This window comes from Aquarana catesbeiana, linkage group LG13, assembly GCF_042186555.1.
Source record: "Aquarana catesbeiana isolate 2022-GZ linkage group LG13, ASM4218655v1, whole genome shotgun sequence".
Taxonomy (NCBI): Eukaryota; Metazoa; Chordata; class Amphibia; order Anura; family Ranidae; genus Aquarana; species Aquarana catesbeiana.
In genome coordinates, this window is record NC_133336.1 from 27,770,562 (window position 1) to 27,788,948 (window position 18,387).

Here is an 18,387-nt window from a genome sequence, read left to right on the forward strand (position 1 = left end):
CCCTTTCTCATTGGTGGAGTCCGCCAGCAGATCCGCCTGCTCAGCAGGGGATCTTTCCACTGATCCCTACTGAGCAGGCGGATGACAGGTCCATGTCCGCTCTGCTGCGGAGCAGGCACAGACACAGCCCGCTGTCCTCTATGGGCTGTCAGGTGGAAACGGACTGCATGTCAGTTCTCATCCGATCTGCTGGATGGATGGGGAATGGATCCCCATCTGTCTGTTTTTAGTGGACAGGATCAGCTCTGATGTCAGGGGACACATTGCTGCTCCATAGAAAGCAATGGGTGGTCCGATCGGGTCCGACTGAAAAACTGACAGATGAACCTGTTCGGTCCGTCAGGGTGAAAGGGACCTTAAGCAGACATTGAGATAAGGATTTTAAATTGCTAAACAGCCCTCCTCCTTCAATAAGTGGGACTTCATCCTTGAGATTCTTTTAAAATGTGAGACCCCACACACACTATTAGATTTTCTGCAGATTTAGGTCTTAAGGTTTGACCTCATAGTATATGGTTTTGGTAAATCTGAAGAGTTTCCATTTGTATGCAATTAGGCAGGCTCTTGCACTACATGGTTTTGGTAAATCTGAAGACAAAAATCTGCAGAAAATCTAATAGTGTGTATGGGGTCTAAGTCTAGGCAAAAAAATATATAAAATAAAATAAAACCATGGGGAAATTTGGACAGTAAGATGGTAATATATTTTGTCGTTTGCAAGTACAAAAAGATACAAATTAATCCTGCCAGAAATCCTAACTTCCTGTAGTGACCCGATAGCCCTGCCTCTACTGCACTGAAATTCCAATCAGGGTTGTCAGCTCTGCCCAGTTCTCCAATGCTGGAATCTGGAAAACACCTCCGCTATATGTTATCCAACACTGCTTGGAATTTCGGTGCAGCAGAGACACAGTGGTCATCTCAAACACAGTTAGAAGCACACTGGATTTTCTGCAGAGTAACAAGTATTTTTCTGTACTTGCAGGACCTTTTGAAGGGATAAAAACATGGACGACATGTGCATGTACTGCTGAGATGCACTGCATTTTTTTTTTTTTTTTTGCCCACAAATATATTTCAAGTAAAAACGCTTCAACTATGTGTTGAAGGCAGATGCAGGCAAGGTAATAAATATTCAGATAAAAGCAGTAGGAGCAAGGTCCTGACAAGGCGACAAAAGCCTGAACTCTGAAACTCTCCAGAAGGGGGGCGATCTGTGGGCGATCGGAGTACCCGTGTCATTCTCACAATACAATAGGGAAATATGATTGGCAATGGATAACAGGCAGTCCTTGTGTAATGGAGATGCAATATGACCCTAAAAAGTAAATTAAAAACATCCAGGCGCTACAGTCTTAGTGTAAAAGGAAAAAAAAAAAAAAAATTCAAATCCAGCTAACTTGACCTTGCTGCTCACATCCTGTTTCCCCAAAAATAAGACCTAGTGTGATTGTCGGTGATGGCTGCAATATAAGCCCCACCCACCAAATAAGCCTTAGTTAAAGTCCTTATAGGTCTTATTTTCAGGGTAGGGCTTATTTTCGGGGAAACAGGGTAGGGCTTATATTGCAGCCATCACTGACAATCATGCTAGGTCTTATTTTCGGGGAAACAGGGTACAAAAACTCCTAGGAGAGGAGGAGTGATCAGAATAAAAAAAAAAAAAAAAAAAAAAAAAACACATAAACAAGAGCACTGTTGATAGGTGGTCACTAGATGGTGCTAGAGCACAGTTAATGAGCTCAGCTAGATGGACTGATATACACTATATCAGGGGTCTCCAAACTTTATAAACAAAGGGCCAGTTTACGGTCCTTCAGACTTTAAGGGGGTGGGGGGCACAGACCATGGCCAGCCTAAATAGAAACCTTTGCAGGCATCAGTAGGAGTAAACGGTGAACCTCATCTTTGATATCAGGGGGGAGGAATAGTGCCCCATTGTTGGTGCCAGTGTCATGAATTATGCCCCATTTTTGGCTAGAGGGCAGAATAGTGTCTCATATCAGTGGGATGAATAGTGGGGCCAGATAAAGGCAAGCAAAGGGCCACATCTGGCCCCCGGGCCGCAGTTTGCAGACCCCTCCACTATATTACCAAAAGTATTGGGACTGTCTTTACACAAACTTTGCATCCCAGTCTTAGTCCGTAGAGTTCAATATTGAGTTGGCCCACCCTTTGCAGCTATAACAGCTTCAACTCTTCTGGGAAGGCTGTCCACAAGGTTTAGGAGTGTGTCTATGGGAATGTTTGACCATTCTTCTAGAAGCGCATTTGTAAAGTCAGGCACTGATGTTGGATGAGAAGGCCTGGCTCACAGTCTCCGCTCCAATTCATCTCAAAGGTGTTCTATTGGGTTGAGGTCAGGACTCTGTGCAGGCCAGTCAAGTTCCTCCACCCCAAACTCGCTCATCCATGTCTTTATGGACTCTGTGCACTGCTCCAAATCATTTGGTGGAGGGGGGATTATGATGTTGGGGTTGTTTCTCAGGGGTTGGGCTTGGCCCCTTAGTTCCAGTGAAGGGAACACTTAAGGCGTCAGCATACCAAGACATTTTGGACAATTTCATGCTCCCAACTTTGTGGGAACAGTTTGGGGATGGCCCCTTCCTGTTCCAACATGACTGCACACCAGTGCACAAAGCAAGGCGCCATTGGGTTTGATTGACAGCAGCGGGAGCCAATGGCTATGCTGCCATCAATCTATCCAAGCAACAGCTGAGTACCACCTAGCAGAGAGATGGCCTGTCCCTGTGGGACAAGTTCGAGGGTTCAGGTAAGTTAAACTGGGGGTGGGGGGGGGGGGTGGGGGGTTGCTGGGGAGCCGGTCACTGACAGGTGTTTTTTCACCTTAATGCAAAGGATGCATTAAGATTAAAAAACACGAACCTTTACAACCCCTTTAACTGAACAAGCTGAAGTTAGAAGCTGATTGCTTTCTATACACAGCTGCACCAGAGTTTTCACTCTCCAGTTTTAGTAAATCAACCCCACAGTGACAATCCAAAACCAGTATAATGGGCTTTTAAAACCAGTATAATGGGCTTTTGATCATAAAATTTGACACCCAATCACAGCGATCACAAAATTCAAAGACCATAAAAAGTCTCTTGTAGGGCTCAATAAACCTTTATGGACCCCTGTGGATATATGCCTTATTTCATGAACTATTTATATAGCATCATATATCAATCCATCCAGGGAAGCTCATTAATTGTGCTCTAGCACCATCTAGTGACCACCTACCAACAGTGCGTGTGCGTGGTTTATTATTTTTTTTACCCTAAAAAGTGCAGGCGCAGCTTCGTGCAACAGAGCCTTCTCATAGCAAACCACACACTTATTAGCAGATGTTAAAATGCAGAAAGGAGTGTGGAAGGGTTATGTTCAATCTTCTCCAGGCATTAGGTTTCAGAACAAGTCTACTGCAATCAGGTGAGCGGGTGAAGGTGCACACAGAACATACATTACAAGGTCTGAGCGTCACCAGCAGGCCCAACACATGAGAACATGGCCTTACCTTGGGAAAGGAGGGGGGGGGGGGTGCCTTGTTAACTGACAATAGGGCTTGTTGAGTCATGCCGGTCATCAGGACCCCCTACAAATCAGAGGAGCCGCCTGCCCTCCTATAAGTTTCCATCCATAGGCACCAGAGGCCAAGTATGGCTGAGCACCAACAACAGACTAGCATTCAAAACAGATACCAAAAAAGGTACACTGGGGTGCGCTCAATAGTGAACAACCAAAGGACAGGCCATCTAGGCTGGTCATTAGGTAGCAAGGTCCTTAAAAGTGAAACTCCAACCAAAACATTTTAATATTAGTTTTTACCATTTTGGATACAGCAGACCAAAGAATAGTGATCTGTCAAGCTTTATTGCTGTCTGTGTCCGAGTTAGGGAGACTTCTCCGACTAGGGACGATTCAACTGTCATTTTTAGAATATCTATATACAGTATATATTTTACTTTAAATACATTTTGTCTAAGGCCTTGTTCACACCACGGTGCAGAGACGTCATTTTTTTTTCTGCACGCGTTTCGCAAGGGCTCAACAGAAAAACAATGGTTCTCTATGGGCCCTGTTCACACCACAACATGCAGATTTTTTTCTGCACAGGAATATGCAGTTTTCTGGAAAAAAGTTGACATGACAACAACATTGGTGTGAAACATGAAAACAGGTCTCTGCAAGTGAAATCTGCGTGGTTATACCATCAGTTTTCATGCATGTATGTGAACAAGCCCTACTGTTTAAGGCCTTTTTAGGGAGGTACATACAAATTAAGCTAGAGTTATTGGGCTTCATATACATAAAGAAATAAAATAAAAATAAATAAATAAGAAGAAAGAAGAAAGAAGAAAGAAGAAAGAAGAAAGAAGAAAGAAGAAAGAAGAAAGAAGAAAGAAGAAAGTCATGTATATAAAGCTCAATAACTCAAGCTTAATTTGTATGCATCTCCCGAAGGCTGGATTCACACCTATGCATTTTTAGTGCTTTTTGCAGATTTGCACTACAGAACGTGTTTCATAGGAAACCATGTTAAATGGACTGTAGTGCAAATCTGCAAAAAGCACTAAAACTGCATAGGTGTGACTGCAAAGGTGTGACTGAGGCCTAAAAAAGGACTCAAAGTAGGGTTTGTTCACATCACACATGCATGAAAACCGATGGGAAAACCACGCAGATTTCACATCAGTTTTCATGCATGCAAGTGAAATCTGTGTGGTTTTCCCATCGGTTTTCATGCATGTATGATGTGAACGAACCGTACTGTCTGAGTCCTTTTTTAGGGAGACCCATACAAATTAAGCTTGAGTTATTGAGCTTCATATACATAATTTTTTTTTCCCTTTGGTCTATTTTTCTTCTCTCTTTTTATCTCCATAGTTGGGGGAAAAAAAAAAAAAAAAAATAGAAACTGGCAACTACAATTTTTTAAATTAATTTAATAAAAGGGAATGCATAGTGGTCTTGTATGCGTTTAGTTTAAAAGGGACACAGACAGGAAAAAAACAACAAAAATAATAAGTAATAAGTATATTTTCTTTCCACCCCATCTAAGAATAGAAAAAAAAAAAAAGTTTTTGATTGAAGAACCACTTTCACACTTTATAATAAGGGCTTCTTTTTAAAAAAGGACTACTATTATGATCTTATGACCTTTCCACGATTCAAATCATTTTTAACAAAAAGATCATCCAAATCAGGGGAAGGGTTTGATCCTCAAAAATGCAATTTTTTAAAAATAATAATAAAGTCTACCCTTCCATGCCCCGCTCTGCTGCACCAACACACCTGCTATTAACAGAGGAATGCATGGTTAGGTTATAGCAGGCAGCAAAATATGACAAGGTGAGGCGGATACACAAAGCGGTTACTGGAGAGACGTGGTCAAGGCAGATGAAGCAGATGCTCGTTATTTAGGGACAGAAAAAAAAAAAAAACTATCCCCTTATAAAAAAAGGTGATCAGAGCTTCCTCAGGGTGTCTGATAGAAGTGCAGTTACAAGTCACGGTAAATAGAAAAATCTTAAGCGTATTTATTTTACAATATACACAGGAAAGTCCTTCAAGGACCAGTTTTCACAGTGAGAATGGAGATTCTCAGATTTTGACCAAGGATGTTCTTGTCAAACAAGTATGGGCCACCATAGTGCAAAATTTCCCTGCTTCTGAGTCCTTGTCCCTCCGCTGTCACACGTTGTCCAGAAGTCTTTTAAAGTTTTCCAGCTCTTTGACACTCGTAGAAATTCTGCAGGAAGGAAGTGGAAAAATGGTTGACGTTTTGGGAGCTTGAATCAAGGTAAACCTGCAGCCTCGTGAAAATCACAAGGTGACCAAACTTTTCAAAGTGCAGTTGCACTCTGCAAGTGCAGTCTCTCCAGAGCTTATTAAAATGAGGTAAAGCTTCACTTTGCAAAGAATAACCAATCATGTGCAAGGAGAATAAAAGGTAAAAAAAAAAAAAAAAAAACACCACACACACACACACACACACACACACCACTGCATTTTTGCTTGCACATGATTGGATGATAGAAGTCAGCAGAGCTTCTGCTCATTTACGAAGCTCTGGAGCAGCAACTGCTCTTACAGAGTACAACTGCACGTTGCAAAGTGCAGTGTATTTGTCTTCAGTAAATCAACCCCATTGTTTTAAAACATTCAAGGTTTCAGGAGTCACTGCCACTATGCCCACTGAGTTTCTGTAATAGAGCAAAATACAGCCTCATACTCGCTTGGTTCTAACATAACTGTACTATCAGGTCCAGTACACATGGATCTTTGAATGTATAAAAAGCAGTGTGCATAGCAAGCTTTTGCCAAGCATTTCAAGAGCATTCTGCAAGCTTTGAGCAGCTTTGTTGAAGCCTTAAAAAGGAGAAGTACAGTCAAAACTTTATTGGCTATATTTTATAGATCACAGGAGTGCAGTTCCTGCATCATTCTGCCCATCCACGCTCTGGAAAGATCCCAACCATATGGTCAGGATCTACTCAGAAGCTTGACGTGCAGCTGGCTCATCAAGCTGTTAAAACCCTGAGCAAGCCACCGCCTCCTGTCCCCTCCACAGCCCAGCAGTCCAGTGAGCACTGGAGGGGCAAAGCAGAGAGCCGGTGAATAACAGGTGTCTGACAGCAAATGCAGTAAAATCGCCAAAAGCCACCTATTCAACTGAATCAGATCACATCGCAACCATGAGACAAACCCTAGGCTCACACTGCCAGTGCGACTGACAGGAGAATTTGAAGCGACTTCAGGGAATGCCTGTGTAATCTTTCTGTAATGCCAGATCAAAATCACACTGATTAAGATATGGACCCGACTTGGAGGCAACTTCAATTAAAGTCTATGGGCACAAGTCGGATAGAAGTCACCTTGAAGTAGTACAGGAACCTTTTTTAAAGTCAGAGCGACTTCAGTAGTGCTAATTAAGATCGCTTTCGTTGACTAAAATGGGATTTCACATGTCGGATCCCAAGTCGTGGCAGTGTGAACCGAGCCCAAAGTTGCAAGATTCCAGGCTGTTCAAAGGAAAAAAAAACAAACAGGCATTTAAGGCTCCCATTTACACTTGTGCGACTTGTCATGCAACTTTGAACATCCAAGTTGCATGACAAGTCGTTTCATGTTTTTCAAACGATAACTATTCATATATGCGCAACTTAAAGTTTCAGCAACTTCAAAGTATTTCCTGCACTACTTTGGTCCAGCTTTCATGCAACATGAGGGCCATAGACTTCAATGTAAACCCTCAGGCCTGGTTCACACTGGTGCGACATATGCTCCCGACTTTGAGAGCACGTCGCATGAGGTGTATAAAACAATGATTCCTTATGAGAGCCGTCCTAACTGGTCTGATCTGTGTCGGTCTGACTTTGGAAAAGGTTCCTGCATTACTTTGGTCTGATTTCAGCCCACTGAACATCATTAAAGTCATATCCAAGTCGGTTCAGCATCTTAACTGATCCGACTAATGACATGCAACTTCTGCTCAGAGGTAATGCTAGCACTGCAAAATGTATTGGGAAAGAAAAAAAAAAAAAAAAAAAATCTATGCCAGACCCAAGTTGCACTCATCTCAAGTCGGATCCTGTTCATTAAAATCTGACCGATGTTGCAGGGCAAAGTCGGATCGGAAGTGGGACTTTCATTTTGGAAGCAGTGTGAAACCCACCTCAGAAGTTGCATAAAGATCGTACCTGAATGTCAGACAATGCAACTTGCGTGCAACAATTGTCCTTTATGACTGGTCAAAGCCAAAGTTGTATCCAAGCTGCACCCATTCAAAAAGGTGCTACTTTGGAGTTGTACAAATGTGAATGGAGCCTAAAGCCTCGTACACACGATCGGATTGTTGGCCAAGTGTGCCGGGATCTTGTCTTGCATACAAATGGCACACAAATGTCGGCCAACAAACACAAAACGTAGTGACGTACTACGTTGGGTTTCAGCTCTTGGGAGCCGCCCTTTGGGCACCTTCTGCTAATATCGTGTTAGGGGAGCACTGATTCTGAGCATGCGCGTTTATACTTTGGACTTTTGTGTGACGGACTTGTGTACACACGATACCAAAATCTGACAGATTGTTGTCCATTGAAAATTTACTAGCCTGCCATCCAACATTTGTTGGCGGAAAGTTGGACAACAATTGTCTGATGGAGCGTGCCAACGGTCGGATTTTAGGAAGTCTGTCATCACACAATCCCCTGCCGAAAATCTGATCGTGTGTACGAGACTTAAGAGGCAGCAGCATTGCCTTCTGAATGTCTGTCAGTCATTCCCACCCCGCTCTGTGAAAGGAGATCCATTGTGGATCACCAACGCACAAGTGTGAACCCAACATTAGTGATGGTGATCAGCAAGTGTAAATGAAACCTTAGGGTTTAGTTCCCCTTTGGGAATATTAAACACAAATGTGGACTGTCATGTTAATCTGCTACCAGACCTTCAACAAGCTTCATGTCGAGCTGAAATTTTCTGAAGCCGGCTAGCGGTTTGTTTAAAAAGTGGAGCTGAAGAGTGCTTAAAAGGCTTCAAAGCTTGCGGACGGCTCTGCAAATACTTTGTAAAAGCTTGTTCTACAAAACTGAATTTTGTATAAGTGGAAAGCTGTGTGCATAGTGACTTCACCATCACCACAGGTTCACTTTACATCCACCCAAAACAAAAAAACTAATTATGGATAATTGAAGATTTCTGTTTTCAGGTTCTCTACTGAATTGCTCAGATTCAGACCGAAAATGGCAGTAAATGTCCCTTCCAAGGAGTCTCCCCGTCCTATATGTCATAAAGGAGGAAAAGCCCAACAAGACAAAAACAAACCATTTACATGTACTGACCTTCCAAATGCGTTGAGAAGGGCCACGATTTCCTGGCGCTTTAAATGGAAGCCGTAGTATGGCCCAATTTCTGGCATGTTCTCAATTTGTTTTTCAGAAAACAGAATTTTCAGTGCAGTTCCTAATCCCTGAGTCTGCATGAGATAAAGATCACTACAGGTTATACAGCAATATAAAAATAATAAATCTATGAGAGAGAGAGAGAGATACATACGAGAGAGAGAGATAGAGAGATAGAGAGAGAGAGAGATAGAGAGAGAGAGATAGAGAGAGAGAGAGAGAGAGAGAGAGAGAGAGAGAGAGAGAGAGAAAATTTTACACACACTACATTACAAAAAGTATTGGGACCCCTGCCTTTACACGCACATGAACTTTAATGACATCCCAGTCTTAGTCTGTAGGGTTCAATATTGAGTTGGCCCACCCTTTGCAGCTATAACAGCTTCAACTCTTCTGGGAAGGCCGTCCACAAGGTTTAGGAGTGTGTCTATGGGAATGTTTGACCATTCTTCCAGAAGTGCATTTGTGAGATCAGACACTGATGTTGGATGAGAAGGTCTGGCTCACAGCCTCCACTCCAATTCATCCCAAAGGTGTTCTATTGGGTTGAGGTCAGGACTCTGTGCAGGCCAGTCAAGTTCCTCCCACCCAAACTTGGTCATCCATGTCTTTATGGACCTTGCTTTGTGCACTGGTCCAAATCATTGGGTGGAGGAGGAGGGATTATGGTGTGGGGTTGTTTTTCGGGGGTTGGGCTTGGCCCCTTAGTTCCTGTCAAGGGAACTCTAATGCCCTGTACACACGGTCGGACATTGATCGGACATTCCGACAACAAAATCCTAGGATTTTTTCCGACGGATGTTGGCTCAAACTTGTCTTGCATACACACGGTCACACAAAGTTGTTGGAAAATCCGATCGTTCTGAACACGGTGACGTAAAACACGTATGTCGGGACTATAAACAGGGCAGTGGCCAATAGCTTTCATCTCTTTATTTATTCTGAGCATGCGTGGCACTTTGTCCGTCAGATTTGTGTACACACGATCGGAATTTCCGACAACGAATTTTGTTGTCGGAAAATTTTATAGCCTGCTCTCAAACTTTGTGTGTCGGAAAATCCGATGGAAAATGTGTGATGGAGCCCACACACGGTCCTATCACACATTTCCGTCGGAAAATCCGACCGTGTGTACGGGGCATAAGTGCGTCAGCATACCAAGACAATTTGGACAATTTCATGCTCCCAACTTTGTGGGAATAGTTTGGGGATGGCCCCTTCCTGTTCCAACATGACTGCGCACCAGTGCACAAAGCAAGGTCCATAGAGACATGGATGAGCGAGTTTGGGGTGGAGGAACTTGACTGGCCTGCGAGTCCTGACCTCAACCCGATAGAACACCTTTGGGATGAATTAGAGCAGAGACTGTGAGCCAGGCCTTCTCGTCCAACATCAGTGCCTGACCTCACAAATGTACTTCTGGAAGAATGGTCAAACATTCCCATAGACACACTCCTAAACCTTGGCGGACTAACACTGGGATGCCATTAAAGTTCATGTGCGTCCCAATACTTCTGGCAATATAGTGTATATACAAAAGTCTAGACACATGTCTAGACCAAACATATACATAAGTGTTGCTTTAAATACACAGGCATTGCATTGAGGCAGGTCACAGAAATGAAAGGTCTACCAATGCACCCAAACATGCTGAAATTCAGACAACATGTACCATTACTGGAATGCAGACACATCAGGATATGGCATTGGGATAAAGCAGGCGCATTGCTTTAGTGCACTGGGGTTCCATTTTAAATGAATGGAACCACAATGCATGTACTGTGCATTGCCGCGCACTACAACAGCATTCGTTTTGAATGGCGCCCCATCACACTAAAGCAGGGATATGCAATTAGCGGACCTCCAGCTGTTGCAAAACTACAAGTCCCATCATACCTCTGCCTCTGGGTATCATGCTTGTGGCTGTCAGTCTTGCTATGCCTCATGGGACTTGTAGTTCTGCAACAGCTGGAGGTCCACTAATTGCATATCCCTGCACTAAAGTAATGCACCAGCATTTCAGAGCACAACCCGTGGCAGTGCTCCCTACAACGCATGGTAGGGACCCCAACACACTTAAGGCACTGCACAGGGGAGCGTTGCGGCACCTTGACAAAAAATAACGCATGTCTGATAACTGGCACGTTAGAGTGCATTACAGCCCATTTATTATAGGATGTTAAAGGCAGCCCATTGAAAATAGGCTGCCAACGTGCCTAAGATTGGACACGCAAGATTTCTGGCAATGCAGCCTGCTGCAACGGTGGTGCGCCTCCTTAGTGTGTTGGGGTGTTATTAAAAACGAATGGCACTGCAACACAGCAAGGAATGCAACATGCATTGCTGTGCACTGTGGCTACGTTCATGTTACTACAATGCAAGTGTTCATCGCTTATAAAAAGGGGCAAACTCCAAAAAAATTGTCTGTGTTGTCTAGCAAACAAAAAGACCCCGCCTGTCATTTTTCTACAGCTAGTAAGAAAGGAAGGATGTGGTTGGTTACTGCAGCTGACACCGTTATAGTTATGGTTATAGTACAAGGTAACCATCAAATGTCAAGACATGAAAAAATGCTTTCCAAACCACACAACCATTTTAAATTACAATGTCAGCAGAAGACACCATGTGATCAACCGCTATTGGGTGATGATTGGATCATACATCATAGGTTAAAAAAATTTTTTAAAAATTTAAAAAATAAAAGCGAGAGAAAAAGAAATTACTAACTTTGACATGTCTCAACTTTTTCCAAATCTGTGATTCTGTTTAATTTTTTTTATATTTATTTTTCTTATGACATTTTGGTGTTCTCTTCTCTCACTTGGATGTTATAAGTTGCATTTTCAAAATCTGGTGCAGCTCTGCATGGAAACCAATCAGCTTCCAGATTTTACTGTCAAAGCTTAAAGTGTTTTTTTAGCCCATAGAATACAAAACACTGCCAGACCCTCTATTATAGAGCCCGGTAGAGCACACTGCAGTAGTCTCATAAAAACGAGCGCTGTGAATACCGATTTACAACGATCTTCAGGCCGGTCACATGACTTGCGGCCGCTGTATACATCCAATGGATGGCTTCTGCAGGAGGGGCTGCGATCTCCCTCTGACGTCAGCAGGGAAGATCACGTGGCCGCTCAGCCTCTCCTGCAGTAGCCCTGGAAACCGGCTGAGAGTCACGTGACCGGCCTGAAGACAGCACTAAAAACGGTATTTACAGCACTCGTTTTTATAAAAGAATAATGCAGTGTGGTATGCCAGGATAATCATAGAGGGGCTGGCAGTGTCTTTTTACAACTTGTATTTTTACTAATAGCAGCGGAGGGGGAACGGAGACACACACACAGACACAAGATGACAGGCAGGAAGGAGGGGGTGAGGGGGGAGAGAGGAGAGCAGAGAGGAGAGCAGAGAGGAGAGCGTATGATGGAGCGACGCACTGACCACGGTGATCAGGGCAGAGCAGCCCTGATTTCCGTGGTCTGTTTAGGGAGGCCATACAGGAAGTGGCAGATTCATTTTTTTTTTTTTTTTACAGTTTAGAGGGGGGCAGATTACACAGCACAAGCACTGTGCTGTGTAATCTGCTTTAACCACTTACGGACCGCCCGCTGTGGTTTTACGTTGCTACTTGAGGAATATTGTTATGGCAGCAGCTAGTTGCCATAACCCCGGTATCCTCTTCTTCAGTGAGCAGTTCGCTTTCAGATAAAAGTGGTTTCTGCTGAGAATCGGCGCAAGATCACCCTTAATGACAGCGGGAGGGCCCCCCTCCCACCACGTTCCGGTGCCCTCCACCGCTTACTGGAGCCGTCGGTAGCTGCAGAGGCGATTGGGTCCTTTCTCCTGTCAGGTATGGAGACGAGTGAGGGGAAGATGGCCCCCACCCATCTCCATACCACTGCAGGGCGGAAGAAAACGTCAAAACGTCACTTCCGCCCATAGCTCTTAAAAAGGGACTTTTTTTTTTACTTTTTTTTCAAAATGACATTTAAATTTTATTTTTTTTCTTGCATTTTAGTGCAAATATGAGCTCTGAGGTGCATTATTTCTATTACAAGGGATGATGTACATTCCTTGTAATAAGAATAAAAAAAGTAACACAATTTTTTTTTTTTTTAATTTTAAATAAAAGTGTAAAAATAAAAAGGTAAAATAAATATAAACATTTAAACGCGCCCCGTCCCGCCGAGCTTTCGCGCAGAAGCGAATGCATACGCGAGTAGTGCCCGCATATGAAAACAAGGTATCGTCGCGATCGCTAGAGCGAGAGCAATAATTCTAGCCCTAGACCTCCTCTAACTCAAAAAAATGCAACCTCTAGATTTTTTTAAACGTCGCCCATGGAGATTTTTAAGGGTAAAAGTTTGTCGCCATTCCACGAGCGGGCGCAATTTTAAAGTGTGACATGTTGGGTATCATTTTACTCAGCGTAACATTATCTTTCACAATATAAAAAAAAAAATTGGGCTAACTTTACTGTTGTCTTATATTTCTTTATTAAAAAAAAAAGTGTATTTTTTCCAAAAAAGTGCGCTTGCAAGACCGCTGCGCAAATACGGTGTGACAAAGTAATGCAATAACCGCCATTTTATTCTCTAGGGTGTTAGAAAAATATAATTTTCTAGCAAAAAAGAGAATGAACGGTTTTTAACTTGTAAACACCAAATCTCAGAAAGAGGCTCGGTCCTTAAGTGGGTAAGAGACCAGGAAATACATTGTTTTTTTCTTTTGGGTTAAACACTTTAACTGAACAAGCTGAAGTAAGAAGCTGATTGGTTCCTTTGCAGAGCTGCACCAGATTTTGCACTCTCCAGCTTTAGAGAATCAACCCCACAGTGACAATCCAGAGCCATTAGGATGGGGGCTTTCGACCATAGCAATTTGACACCCAATCACAGCGATCACAAAATTCGAAGACCCTAAAACGTCCGTCAGGGCCAGCGAGAAAAGTTTTGAGCGGCATTTAGCTGTTTTTTTCCCAGGCTCCTTACCTGCACTTTTCCCCAAAGGCGACATTTAAAGCAACCAACACAGTCCATTATTCTAGAGATATTCCTGAAGTGCTGCCGGAATTCTTCCTATATAAAAAAAAAAAAAAAAAAAAAAAAAAAAAAATAATATATATATATATATATATATATATATATATATATATATATATATATATATATATATATATATATATATATATATATATATATATATATATATATATATATATATATATATATATATATATATATATATATATATATATATTTTTTTTTAAAAATCACATAGCGAGTGTGTAAAGCAAAAGCTAAATAACAGATATATACAGGAAACAAGAGCACCCCAAGTTGGCTGCATTGAGTATCGGTGGCAATAAACAGACCTGGCTGCAGCTCAGCTCACAATAAATGTAAGCCGTCCATAATTTACACTGCATCTGGAAAGTATTCACCGCGCTTTACATTTTTCCACATTGTGTTTGAAAAAGTTTGTTTGAAATCTTTGCAAATTTATTAAAAAAAAAAAAAAAAAAAAAAAAAATATCCCATGTACACAAGTATTCACAGCCTTTGTTCAATACTTTGTCGAGGCACTTTTGACCCCTGCTAGCAGCTGAAGAAAGGGTTAAAAGCGCCAGTGTTGCATCGCTGCCAAATCGCTTTGCAGGAGCTTCAGCAGCGCTGCCCATTTATTTCAATGGGCAGGGCATTTTGGGAGCAGTGTATACACCACTCCCAAACCACCCCAAAAGATGCCGCTTGCAGGACTTTTCAGAACATCCCGCAAGCGCACTGCCCCAGTGTGAAAAGTCATACTGAAATGAATGGGCAGGCGATTTTCAGGCGTTAGAGGGCATTTCTAGCGCTAAGACGCCTGAAAACTGCCTCAGTGGGAAAGCAGCCTAAAAATCTTACAATGGGTTATGAACTGATTTGCCTAGCCTCACGTGGAACAAGTCACATGTCACTTCATACCTAGAAGCACCAGGTATTTGGTTCCTGATGCAGAATGGAGCAAAGGAAAGGCAGGTATATACTAGGTCTATAAAAAGGGGAATAATGCAAACCGCTGCCTTTTGCCCTAAATGAGCAAATCACACGTTTTCTTTTAAGCGGAACTAAGCCACACACAAAAGTTTTGTGGCGCCCAAGAATTTTTGCCATTAAGTGCAAGTATGCTCAGCATTTTTGCACATTATGGCACATTTACCCTGCAAAGTGTTCCATGCCAGCGGTGCGACAGCCAAAATTTTCTCTTGGTGCCTCTCCTGTTTGCCTATTTTTTTGGACTAGGCCGGGATGAAGCAACTCCTGCACATGCACACAGAGCCTGCTTCATTTCAGCACCATCACATGCCGAAACGTATGGAAAATAAATCCAGACAGGCATGAAGAAGCATCTATGACAGAAGATGACATATGGAGTCTCTTCTGTAAAAAAAAAAAAGTTAGCATTTTTTAAAAATCAGTGTGACAGACCCAACCAGGACAGGGGTTCATGTTTCCCCGAAACAGATTTGGGTCCATTGTGCCCAACCCAGCAATGACTGCTTCAGACAGATTTAGAGCAGATAATATGATCAGCTCAAAGCAACCTGATACTGGGATCTCCTGCTGTAGTAGATTTATTAAGGGTTATGTGCTTATTGGTAAGTAGGTCTCTCCCATTGTGTGCATTGCCATTGTTAATTGAGTCGCCTATTGTTTCTGTCTGATCATCTCTTGCAGATCTGATTAATATTGTGACCACTTTACCTCTAGGGTGGGATATTTATGCTTCTGATAATGTGTAATGTACTTTGTATAAATGGTTGTGGGCTTGGTGTCGAGCAGTCTGGGTGGGCACTGAGTCACCTAGGTGGCTAGTTGTTTAATTGGCTTAAAAGGAGAAGTCCAGCCTGAGCTCATTCGGCTGGGCTTCTCCTATGGGTCACAGACGTGCAATTCGTTTTGCACTTCTGTGACCTGTTTTTAGCAGAGAGCGGTCTGAAGTCCGCTCTCTGCTGATGTCACTGGAATCAGTCCAGGCACCGCGTCATCACGATAAAGTCTGGATCCGCCAGGTGCCTGGACCGTGCGTGTCTCAGCGAGCCGCTGAGAGACTGAGACGGCTGCTCCCCGCCCCCTCCACAGCTCAGCGCTCCAGTGAGCATGGAGGAGCAGAGAGACTGCCAATCAGCAGCTCTCCTCTCGGGGATCTGTGAGAACGGTGTTCAATGGCAGAGGCAGCGGGGGACAGATGTAGCATAGGTCTCATGCTGTATCCACCCAAGTATAAAAGGGGAAGAAAAAAAAAAAAAAAGCCTAAAAAACTATACTTCTCTTTTAAAGGTTCATGTTGGCTGTTCCTTAGCTATGTAAAGTATATTCCTGTTTACAGTTTGCATTGTTAGTGTAACGTGATCAGGTCCTACCAGACTTTGTGCTATACAGTATATTTTGTGTGAATTTTCAATAAAGTGAGTTCCAGTTTGCATCTGAGCTAGTGTTGGCTAGTCTTGGGTGCTCAGCTACAATACCTGGTTCCTAGGTCCAGACTGGAAGAAGCTATATATCTTGATGGAAGCACCCAAGGGTGCTGGACAGTTTCATCACAATCAACATAAGAAAAAAAATCCAATTCAGTTACGCCTTTAAGCTTCACCAATTATATCTTGTATGAGTTGCTCCTGAATTTTCCACAAAACCAGAGAAAGCCCACTATCCAGAAAGCCTTAATCCTCACACAGACTCCAATATTAGCTGTATTGTGTAGGTTACCTTTAAGCGGTCAGCTTGCTTCTTATCACCGGCAAAAAGTGAGTTTTCATCGAAGTGCAGAGGAAAAGCTCTAAAACAAACATGACAGAGAAAGAACAACTTGACCAGTGATAACACTTACAAGGAAAAGAAAGAAATGTAGATGATGCCTTTAGGCACAATTTACATAAGGATATTTATTCTAGCTATGTGGACTGTCATTTTTTAAATCTCATTAGACTCAGAGACTAAAAATGAATGTCATTAGTCTGAAAAGAAGGATCCTTATCCTGGTGTTCTAGTTTTGTAAATTAAATAAATAAATGTGTCAACATTCATGCCAAGGCCACATTCACACTGGGCGCATCAATGCGTACACCTGTGCGAAGGCCGTCTTTGCCTGCATGGGATGCACAGATGTTCCATGCATCTCCATGCTGGCAGTTCCAGTCATGTCAATTGGGATGCAGCAGTTGCCCAGACATAGGAAATCCATGCAGATGCAGGTACCCAAAATGCACACTGTCTGCATTCGGGGACACGCACCCACATGGATGGCATATTGGAACCACCGGCTGTGTCTGTGCAACCGTTGCCTCCCAATTATGAATAGGACTGCCTGCATGCAGATGCATAGAACACTTGTGAAACCCATGTAGGCAAACACAGCCATCACTTAAGTACACTTGCATGAACATGGTCTTAAAGTGATATAAAAACAAACGTGTCATACTTACTAGCTTGGTGCAGTGGTTTTGGCACAGAGCAGCCCGATCCTCCCCTCGGGTCCCTCGCTGGCGCTCCTGGCTCCACCCCTTGACCAGTGTCCCCAATAGCAAGCTGCTTGCTATGGGGGTTCTGGTGCATGCCCACTGCCATAAGACAGAGCCGTGGCTTGGCCCAGCTCCCCCTCACTGGCTGTGATTGACAGCAATGGCTCCCGCTGCTGTTTCTGCCAATGAGAGGAAGAGTCCTAGGACAGCCAAGGCTTTTGTGCACATAGAATGCCTGCAGGTAAAAAAGCTTCAGTCTTTACGACCACCAAGTATTTCACCGAACACTATTTCTACTATTAATGGACACTGGATTGCAGCTACCACATTCAAGCCCGGTATGATGCAATATTATACATAATTACATTTCTGTTTTGGGGTTTAGATAAACCAACTACTGCAAGCCTTTATGGAGGAACTGTTATACAATTCAAGGTCTCACAGCGGACTGTAAATGAAGGCCGATGCAGTGACCCCCCCCCTCCTAGGGGAAGCTTTCATGGTGTCCTAAACTCACAGTAGGTGTTCAGCCTGGGCAACTGATGCCCAGCGTCATGGATGGATGTGGACGCTGAACTTGTCATTGTGAAAATGGCAGGGGGGCCCGCTGCAAAAGATTAAATGCTCATTAAAGTGTTTGTAAAGGCTAAAGGCTTCTATGCACGAAGGTAAAAAACCTTATCCGTGTAGCTCCCCCCCCCAATACTTACCCAAGCCCCATTACGATCCAGCAATGTGCAAGAGAGCCTCAGCTCTCCGGGGGTTTCTTCCAAACACAGACAGTGAGCTGATGAGGAGAGAGAGGGGGCGGGGCACAGCCACAGCTCTGTGTGTGTGAATGGACATGCAGAGCCGCAGCGAGCCTGCTTGGGTGCCCCATTGCAAGCTGCTTGCCCTGGGGGCACTAGGCAGGAGGAAAGGGCCAGGAGCACCGGCAGGGACCCGTGAAGAGGAGGATATGGGCTGCTCTGTGCAAAACCA

General features: G+C 43.3%; 1 protein-coding gene across 1 annotated transcript in view; it reads right to left on the reverse strand.

The window, feature by feature from the left end:
* Nucleotides 1-5,525: 5,525 nt before the first annotated feature.
* The window catches only part of LOC141116523 (ERO1-like protein alpha), a 76,365-nt gene continuing 63,503 nt past the window's right edge, over nucleotides 5,526-18,387 (reverse strand). The window contains 4 exon segments of the mRNA XM_073608925.1: nucleotides 5,526-5,752; nucleotides 8,844-8,977; nucleotides 13,895-13,981; nucleotides 16,655-16,724. Of these exon segments, the coding sequence (XP_073465026.1) occupies nucleotides 5,695-5,752; nucleotides 8,844-8,977; nucleotides 13,895-13,981; nucleotides 16,655-16,724 (349 nt within the window). The 3' untranslated portion in view covers nucleotides 5,526-5,694.